At 39.3% G+C, this 10,610-nt stretch overlaps 1 protein-coding gene across 1 annotated transcript; it reads right to left on the bottom strand.

The window, feature by feature from the left end:
- Positions 1 to 7,072: 7,072 nt before the first annotated feature.
- Positions 7,073 to 8,446, bottom strand: LOC102428979 (olfactory receptor 13C9). Its single transcript, XM_006088069.2, has one exon. The coding sequence runs from the start codon at positions 8,425 to 8,427 to the stop codon at positions 7,474 to 7,476; it is 954 nt and encodes a 317-aa protein (XP_006088131.1). The 5' UTR covers positions 8,428 to 8,446; the 3' UTR covers positions 7,073 to 7,473.
- Between the last annotated feature and the right edge of the window lie 2,164 nt (positions 8,447 to 10,610).

Genomic DNA, 10,610 nt, shown 5'->3' with positions numbered 1-10,610 from the left:
CGAACACACTATAAGTCACTGAAGATCTAAAGCTACTCCCAGGCAACTCACAATAAAATCTAAAACACACTCAAGTAAATAGACAGTTATAATGAAATGACATAAATATGCCCCAGGGTACTAGGCAAACATGAAGAATCATAATTCTATGTTGGGAGTGCTGCTCAGTGAGACAGTTTGAGAATTAGTTTAATAAGAAGGTGTATTGGACATACTCAAGATAAGGACTAGGAGAGATTTCTGGGCAAAGAAAAATATTTTATAAAAGCTGCAACAAGAAAATATTTGGTTGCATTTCATAAAGCTGCAAATTGTGTAATATATTGGATGGATATGATACACACTACAGGATATAAATAGAAGATAGAAAAGAGTCCACTCACTGTAACACTGATTTCTCTCTTCGAGAAGGCATTTTTTGTGTATGGAATAATCATGAACCTATACTTGCTTAGAAAGAAAATAATTTCACCCAACAAGTAAGTATTTTATAATGCAAATCAAATTACTTACAATATATTTCACAATTCATCACATATGGCAACACGCTTAAAAACTACTTTCCTATAACATAGAGTTCAAATGAAATCAGTCACAAACACACAAGCCTCACATGCTCATCATTGCCTACTTCTCCAACCTCATCTCCCAATACTCCACCTCCTTACTCTGGTCTGAGACAACAACCAGCTTACCAGCCATTTTATATTGTTATGACTTTAATTTACAGTTTGTTCACCTAGAGTTTCCTTCTTTCCCAGCTCCAATTTTGTCTTTCTCAAATATTTTATCCAATCATTAAAACTATATGCCATTGTCTCAAGTACACTTTATTCTTTATACATACTTATGTGTCACACTGAACCACAGTCATATGTGCACCGCCACTGGGCTGTGTGCTTCTCAAGAGCTTATTCCCCACAAAACTACCAAATAACTCACAGTTACGATTTTTAATGATACAATGCTACCTTGAACTTGGTAAGTTTTGAATACGTGTTAAAATAAGTGGACACTCAGCATCCCCACCGTCCTGCCTGTGGGTGGACACTCAGCACTCCCACAGGACATTTTCGCTATAGTTCTGTGTCAACATAAAAGCCGGAAGACTTCTCAACTTGTAATTTACTTTTGCAATAAATTATGTGCAACATTCAAAAACACTAGTTGCCTTAAGAAGTAAAGATGAGCTCTTATCTTTAAATATTTGATGTACATTGTGTGGGGGGGGGGGTAAAAACAATGACCACTTGCACTCACAGAAGTAGAAATGTTTTCCAAACAATCATTTTCTGCAATGGAGCACCACCTTCAGAGTGTGAGATCTGGGCTCTCAGTCCAACCATGCTACTTACTGTTGTGCAAAATTAGGCAAATCACTTGATCTCTTTGAAACTTGGTCTTCCTTCCTTCATTCCTTCCTCCCTCCCTCCCTCCCTCCCTCCCTCCTTCCTTCCTTCCTTCCTTCCTTCCTTCCTTTTTTAAAGACAGACCCACTGCCTCATTTCCCCAGTGGATCTTGTCATGATTCTTTTTTAAATTTATTTTATTGATTTCAGAGAGAATGGGAAAGGGAGAGAGAAATAGAAACATTAATGATGAGAGAGAATCATTGATTGGCTGCCTCCTGCATGCCCCACACTGGGGATCAAGCCTGCAACCCAGGCATGTGCCCTGACCGGGAATCAAACCGTCACCTCCTGGTTCATAGGCCGATGCTCAACCACTAAGCAACAAAGGCTGGGTGAAACTTGGTTTTCTAATCTGTACAAGGAGGATAATCATTCCTCCCTTGTGCACATAGCAGAGATCTAGATTAACTTCCTTTAAATTCTCCCTCCACCACCCCCTCCAATTCCACAGCTTCTCTAAAATTTCCGGCAATCACAAGGGTCTATGATTTCATGGGCTCCCTGCCCTCCAGAACCATAATTGCCTCTATGCTGCTTCAGTGCTGGCCCACACTGACTCAGATAAAATAACTCTGCACCTCTTCATAACTCATTAAAATTTCAACCAACAATCCATAGGCTAATATGAACACTTTACTGATTCAGGAAGGTGAATGTAAGACATTTCTGGTCTCTAAAGTCCGTTTTGGGCAGCACACACCCCTACTTCCACTGAGGGTTTCTCTATTGGTCTTTCCCCAGCCAGCATTCAGTCTTCTTGCTCCAGCTCTGGGTCCTGTCTTCCCTCTTCTTTCACTCTCTCCACCACTCTCCTGCCCTCCCTTTCAGAAACAAAACAATGAAGTCTTCTCTCATACATATCGAGTCCCCACTCCTTCCCTTACCCTTATCTCACATGTTTGCCAGAGTCTAGATGTTTTCTCTTTCTCTAAATATGACTTCTGATTAAAATAATTAAATGTTTTCCTGCAAGCTCCCCTCTTTAAAATATCAAGGCCAAAGGAGACTTGGAGAATTTATAATCCAACCCTCTCAATTTTTTTGTTGGTTTTTTTTTCTTCTCATTTTTATTGAATTTATTGGCATCAGATTTTAAAGTTGACAGATGCTTGGAGGAGTTTAATGAAATGTTTAAGATAAATGAGAAAAACTAGGGCATAATAATGCTAAAAATTCTATGCTACAGGATGGGGCAAGAGTAGGCTTACAGTTGTGCATATGGAAAATAATACATTAGAACACCAATCCAGAAGACTAGATTTACCTAAGTGACAGATGGATAAAATGTAGGGATGAATTTTAGTAATTTTATCATAAGTGGAAAAAGTAAATCTCAGATATATACAACACGATGTACTTTATATTAAAAAAAGAAAATACAATAATTAATAAAATAATATAAGAATAAACATTGTTTTGTGCACTCACTACTGTAAACCTACTTTTGATCCACCCTGTATATTCATGACTCATTTCTTCAATTCAATATTTTCCTACTAGTTAGTACTTCTTTTTAAAGTACTTCTTTTTTAAAGTGTCTCTCTTCTGGTTTCCTGGCCTACCTGAGACTCATTAACAAATTCTGTAAATCCAAGAATACAAAAAATAGATGGATAATGTCAGTGTCCATTTACCTCAGCATTTGTGATGAGCATCTTCCTTTGGTCAATGTATGCTTCAACATTTAGACTTAGTTATCTTCAGCACAGTCTCTTATGAATCTGGTGCAGGGCTCCAAAGAGCAAAAAATTCTGAATGTTTTAAATTGCAATAATACTTTTCAAAAACTATATTCAAGTCAGCTATGCAGAGGTATTTTTATTCAAAATATTGCAGTGAGAAGCAATATGGATATTCATAGTTTGCAAAAATTCAACCCAAATCTTGCCTGATTCACAAAGTCTCAACATATATAGTTCCTATTAATTAAAAATTTAAAAATAACTTCCTAAGAGAAGTCATGACATGAAGATTTGTTCTGCCAAAATCACTACCTATGATCTGCTCCAAAAAAATTCCAAAGAGTTACCCATGGAACTAATACTACTATTATCTCTTGTTGCTCTTAGGGACCTTCCAACTCCCTTAACAATTTAATATTGTGATTCAGAAACATAAAGTTAAGAAACTTTCCAGTTCCCAAGGGTGTGATTCTCCAAGTTCAGAACCAAAATAAATTGGGCAACTTTAAAAAATTATTTTAAGTCATTTGGCCCAGTAAAAGACCTGTTTCTTGAGCAGCATTTGAGTAAGCAGAACTGGAAGAGACTATTTGCCTATTCCATTCATTCTGTAGATTGCCCTTGAATTATTCAGAAAACATTGCAATTAATAGAACTGTAAAAATGTCTTCCCATATGGCTTCTGAGCTTGTACAGTGACTCATTTATTTTCAGAAATCTCTCCAAATATCTCAGTTACCTGAGTAATAGAAGATACGACATCCTTAGTGAGCTTTTAAATGGCTGCAAAGTGAAGACAGAGCATTGATCAATCAGATAAGTTATTACTATCAAATGCTCCTTGAATAAACTAAGTTCCTAATGCAATGTTTGTGATTCTATATAGATTATATAATAACTAGAGGTCTGATGCACAAAGATTCGTGCAAGAATAGGCCTTCCTTCCCCTGGCTGCCGGCATCGCCTTCGCTTGGGCCCAGAGCCGCCTTTCTGCCTTTGCTCTGGCCAGAGCCACCTTCTACCTTCACACACTGCCCAGAGGCCCGGAGCGGCTGGGGCGGGGCGGAACACCTGTGCCCCAGACCGGCCGCCACCATCTTTGTCATGTCAATTTGCATATATCCTCCTTATTGGCCGTTGGCGCTGCCATCTTTGTCGCAAAGTGATGGTCAATTTGCATATTCTGTCTTTATTAGATAGGACTAGAGGCCCGGTGCACAAAATTCATGCATGGGGTGGGAAGGACCCTCAGCCCAGCCCGCACACTCTCCAATCCAGGGCCCTTGGGGGATGTCCGACTGCTGGTTTAGGCCCGATTCCCGGGATTGGGCCTAAACCGGCAGTCGGACATCCCTCTCACAATCCTGGACCACTGGCTCCTAATCGCTCACCTCCTGCCGGCCTGGTCACCCCTAATTGCCCCCCTTGCCAGCTTGATCACCCCCAACTGCTCCCCCCCTGTTTGTCTAGTCGCCCCTCACTGCCCCCCCGCCAGCTTAATCGCCCCCAAATGCCCCCCCCCTGCGGGCATGGTCACTCACAACTGCACCTCCCCCGCCTGCCTGGTTGCCCCTAACTTCCCACCCTGCCGGCCTGGTTGCTTCTTACTGCCCCCTGCTGCCAGCCAGGTCGCTCCCAACTGTCCCCTCCCTGCCGCCCTGGTTGCTCCTAACTGCCCCCCCCCCCGCCAGCCTGGTCACCTCGTACTGCCCCCCTGCTGGCCTGGTTGCCCCTAACTGCCCCCTCTTCTGGCCTGGTTGCCCCTCACGATCCCCTTCCAGCCTGGTCGCCCCATGCAGCCTGCTTGTTCAGTCATTTGGTCATCCCTCACTAACCCCCCTGCCAGCTTGGTTGTAGTCAGCCATCTTGTGAGGGTGTGAGGGTTAATTTGCATATTACCTCTTTATTATATAGGATACCTGATGGTGCAATTCATTGGAATGAGTATTGGACTTAAAGTAAAAGAGTTATGGATTGAGCCCTGGCCTGTGTGGCTCAGTTTGTTGGAGCATCATCCCGTGCATGGAAGGTCTCGAGTTTGATTCCCAGTCAGGGCACAGACCTAGGTTTCAGTTTTGATCCCCAGTTCGTGTGTATACAGCAAGCAACCAACCAAAATATCTCTAATATCAATGTCTCTCTACCTCTGTCTCTCTCTCTCATCCTCCCTCTCTAAAATCAATAAATGTTTTTAAAGTTATGGATTAAACTTTAGCTCAACTACAATTAGCTAAGTGATCTTATACAGTTGTGGTCCATTAATTGCATTAGTGACCCTGGTTATTTGCTTCTTCCTAGGTCTACGTAGTCTGATTTTGGCCCTAGGCACATGACCTGGTTTGGTTATATAATGCAAGCAGAAACTTGTAAAGCACTTGCACAATTAAGTTAGCCCTCTCCCTTCCATCTTTGCTACTGTCATGAGAATATGTCCAAGTTAGCCAGCTGGAGGAATTGGGTCACCCTAGGTGAGCCAGCTGTCAGTCAATCTTCAACAAATTAGGGAGTCCCAAAACAAGCCAACACATAGCTGATTTGAGATACAAAGATAATCTAGCAAAGATCACCTGGCTCCAACCCAGATAAACTATTATCTCATAGAATTTAATAAATGTTTATTTTGGTATGCCACTAAAATTTTATGATTATTATGTTGCACTAGAGGCCCAGTGCACAAAATTTGTGCACTCGGGCGGGAGGGGAAGTGGGGGGGCATCCCTCAGCCTGGCCTGCGCCCTCTCGCGGTCCAGGAGCTGGGACAGCTTAGGCCGGGGAGAGGCTCCCGCCACCACCGCTGCACTTGCCAGCCATAAGCCCAGCTTCTGGCTAAGCGGCACTCCCCCTGTGGGAGTGCACTGACCACCAGGGGGCAGCTCCTGCGTTGAGCATCTGCCCCCTGGTGGTCAGTATGCTCATAGTGACCAGTCGTTCTGCCATTCGGTCTATTTGCATATCAGTCTTTTATTATATAGGATCATTGTATAAATATAACACTGACATAACAATAGATACTTACATTACCTATCCAACATTAACTCACTTGGGCTTTTACCCTTCTTAAAAGAATCACAATTTTATTCATTTTTCTATCCTATTTTCTATCCTATTTTCTATCCATAGAATGTCCTAATTAGTTCAAGTCCCCTACCTTACTTTCTAAAAGCCTTACATTTTTACCTTTGATAAAGACATATACAATCCATCTGGAATTAATTTTGTTGTATGGTATGGCCCACCCATGCTTTTGCAAAAGGTAAGATTTCCTTCTTTTTTTATGGCTGAATCATATTCCATTATGCTTGGATACATAAAACAGATTGACAAATATTAGAAGGGAGGGAGGTGGGGGAGAGGACTGGATAAAAGAAGGTGAAGAGATTAGCCAAAGAACATATATGCATAGAAATGGACACAGACAAAGTATGGTAAATTAGGCTTGGGGACGGGGGCTGGGTACAGGTGGGCAAAGGGGGTAAATGAGGGACATCTGTAATCATGTTAACAATAAAAAAAATCAAATATAAAAACCATCTTAAAGGTAAATCTAATAACAAGGTAGATTAATAACAAATTCCTCTTGGATCAGCAACATACTTCATGGATAAAGAGCCACTGAGACAGGAAAAATTGTAGCTCTATATTACCAGTGAATATTTGACTCAGACATTGTTTACATTTAATTTTCAAACAGCTTTAAAAATCAGTTATTTGGTTCCAAGTCCAAAGCAGTTAGATCCCATGTATCAGAAGGTCTTTGGAAAGAAGCCTACCACAGATATATTGAAAGCAGAAAAGAATAATAATTTAATGCTTCCTAGTTAAAGATGAACAAAAAGTTATAAAAATAGCAGTATTTTAGAACCAAAACACTTAATAGGTTACAGCTACCTAGACAGAAGACAATCACCATTACATATTTGAATAGACTCCAAATAAAGTATTTCAGTAACTACAATATGAAAATTTCTAATTTTAGCTGAGTTTTAAAAATCTGAAATCAGGTTTCATTTTTGTTGCAAAGAAAATAAGGAAATATGAAATTGACTTTGGAAATTGTATCAAAAATATTTTTTAAGGTTTTAACACTTAATATAACATTTTCTGCCTAGAAACTTCTCTTCCTATTACACTACCCCTCTACTTGCCCTCACAATCAAGTTCATCATTAACAACAACAAACTACAATCACTGACTCCACTGTCAAAACACTGAGGTTTACTTGCTTTCATTGTGCACCACACCAAGAAAGACTATTTTTAAAGCTTGAAAGCATTGAGAGAGAAATTTGACACAGCAGCAAGAACCTATCTTTTTGACTCTTTGATTTCCCAAACTGATTTTCTCATTGTGATTATAAAAATTACCTGTCCGTTCCCCATTTACTTGTTAAAAACTTTTCTTCTAAGTAGATGTTTTACTGCCTCCTTCACATCCTTGTTTCTGAGACTATAGATTAAAGGATTCATCATGGGAGTCATCACTCCATAAAACATGGATATAAGTTTGTCAGTAACATCCAAATCATCTGAATTGAGTGTCTCTTTAGACTTGGGCTTCATGTACATGAAGAGTATGGTTCCATAGAATATTATCACCACAGTCAGGTGGGCTGAGCAAGTAGAGAAGGCTTTACTTCTCCCGTCAGAAGTGCGGATCTTGAGGATGCTGGAGATGATTAATGAGTAAGAGATGACAATCAAGAGCAGGGGCATCAATGTGAACAATGTCGTGGCCACAAGCATGATGAACTCATTGTCTGAGATGTCAGCACAGGCCATCTTCATGACAGCCAGAATTTCACAGGAGAAATGATTGATGACATTCCTACAAAACGTCAATTGTACCACAAGTGTAGTTTGTACTGCAGAGTTGATAACCCCTGCAAACCAGGACCCAGCTGCCATGGGCACATAGGATTTCTTACTCATGACAACAGGATATCTCAGAGGGTTGCAGATAGCCACATAGCGGTCAAAAGCCATCATGCCCAAGAGCACACACTCTGTTGTCCCCATGGCCAAGCCAAGGAACATCTGCACCGCACAGCCAGAAAAGGAGATGCTCTTTCTTTCTGAGAGGAAGCTCACCAGTGTGGGAGGAATGGAGGTGGTAGTGTAGCAGATGTCCAAGAAGGAGAGGTTCCCCAGGAAGAAGTACATAGGGGTATGAAGGTGGGAGTCCACAATGCTAATTAAAATAAGGGTGCCATTGCCCAGAAGGATGACCACATACATTATTAAGATTAGCACAAAAAAGAGCTGCTCAAGCCTTGGGTAACCAGAAAGCCCCTTTAAAAAGAATTCCACCAGAATGGTTTGGTTTTCCCATTCCATTTCACTTTTTCTCTTTTACCTGTAAAAATTCAAATAATTTTTTAAAAAATAATAATTTATTTACTATGGTAACTCCAAGTTCACCAATGCATAAATATAAAAGTCTTCCATGAACCCAGTAAGAAGGAAAAAAGGAAACAGGGAAGGAGAAGAAGAGAAAAAAGGAAAGGGAGTAAAGAAACTTAGAAAGAGAAGTATGAGGGAGAAGCTATTGTATCAATTAATCTTTCTGTTCCAGCAACTTCATACATTTCCTCATTTAAACGCCATAATAATTATCATTTTAAAGATAAGAAATGTATCTAAGCTAAAGCAAGAGAGTTTATTTTAGCCTGCAGTCATATATTTAAAATTAACATATAGCAAAGGCCAGACTCAAGCTCAAGCTTGCTTGTTTTCCATAATTTACCTGGTATTTTAATGAGCTATAAAATCAATATGGAATCCATTATATCAGAGATTGGGTTAACTTGGAAAGGCAATCTAGGTCCTGGGTGAGGGAAACTCAACAGTAACTCACTGTATAATAAAACACCAAAATAAATGTATCAATCTAATGGGAGAATGGTTAGCAATAAACCCAAGCAGTGTTTACTGACTGCCTGGTCACCCAAAAAACAGGTGCAATTTATGTAAAGCCCAATAATGCGAAGTCTTTTTGTTACAACGTATATATACTTTTTTGGTGAGATATAATTTTTAAATTTGTATGTTCTAAATAATTATACAATAAAATTGATTTTGTCTATTTCAGTATTCAGTTCTATAAATTTTAAAACATATATAGATTCATGTAATTATCACCATAATCAGGACATGAAACTCTCCAATCACCATAAAATCTCCATTGTGCTCTCCCTTTATAGCCACCCTTCCATCCACTCATAAATCCTGGAAAAGACTCGTATTTTTCTATCCCTACAGTTTTACCTTTTCCAGAATGTCATATAAATGGAAATATATGAGCCACAGGTGTCTGGCTTCTCTCACTTAGCATAAAGCCTCTGAGATTCATCCAAGTTGCTATTGCTGAATAGTATTCCACTGTATGGATGTCCTATAGTTTGTTTATCTATTTACCTGTTGAAAGACATTTGAGTTGTTTCCAATTTGGGGCAATTATGAGTAGAGCTGCTATAAATATTCATGCCCAGATTTCTGTGTGATCAATTTTCATTTTTCTAGGGCAAATATCCATGAGCAACATACTGGATGATATGAGATATGCATACCTAAATTTACTAGAAACTGCCAAACAGTTTTCCATAGTGGCTATCTCATTTTTGCACTCCAACAAGAAGTGTATGAGATTTCAAGTTGTTTTCCATCCTCATCAACACTTGGTATTGTCAGTATATATATTTCTTACACATCCTAATAGGTATGCAATGATATTTCATCATAATTTTAGTTTGCATTTCCCTAATGACTAACATTTGGGGAATTTTTTCCCATCTTTATTTTATCTATAGTAAAGTATCCTTCATGTATTTTGATCATTTTTAATTGGGTTGTTTGTTTTCTTATTGTTGAGTTTTGAGAGTTCTTTACATATTCTGGCTACGAATCATTAATCAGATATATGACACATATTTTGTCCACAAGTCTGTGATTTGTCTTCTCATTCTCCTAATGCAAACACATTTAGTTGCCATTTTAACTAGTTGCTTCTTAAATCCAACTGAAAGAAACACTATGATCAAAGGGACATCTTCTAAAAGTTCATTGACACCTCTTATCTTGGGTGAATCCTCGGGAAATAACTACTGCCATCATTCAGGGGTCAGGAAAGGTAGGTTTTGCATTCAAAAAGCTTGACTCAAAGTCTCAGACCACTCCTTTTAATTTTCCCTCAGAAATAGAGCTTGCCAACCTGCTCTCCCCCGCCCCAACACACATACTAATTTATAGCAATATCCTTATTCATGGACACAAAATCCATTGAAGGTGTTCTAATTCATTCACAAAGCAAATAGGCACTTAACACGTAGACCATTTCTCCTTATTCAGCAAATTGACAGAAAATTTTAGGTCTGAATTGAATCCTTTAGGAGTATTTCAACTAGCTTCTAATTACCTATATTACCTTTTGTCATTATCAGGGCACTTCAACTTTTATTCTATTTTGTCCTTATTTCAATCAATTCTACCTTTTATACTTTGAGATTCTTTCACACCGTAAA

Source organism: Myotis lucifugus, unplaced genomic scaffold, assembly GCF_000147115.1.
Source record: "Myotis lucifugus unplaced genomic scaffold, Myoluc2.0 scaffold_43, whole genome shotgun sequence".
Taxonomy (NCBI): domain Eukaryota; kingdom Metazoa; phylum Chordata; class Mammalia; order Chiroptera; family Vespertilionidae; genus Myotis; species Myotis lucifugus.
The sequence above is the reverse complement of the archived record's forward strand: the minus strand, read 5'-3'. Positions and strand labels throughout refer to the sequence as shown.

Excerpts from the sequence above, each read along its gene's own strand:
- LOC102428979 (XM_006088069.2), bottom strand. The coding sequence starts at position 8,427 with ATGGAATGGGAAAACCAAACCATTCTGGTGGAATTCTTTTTAAAGGGG.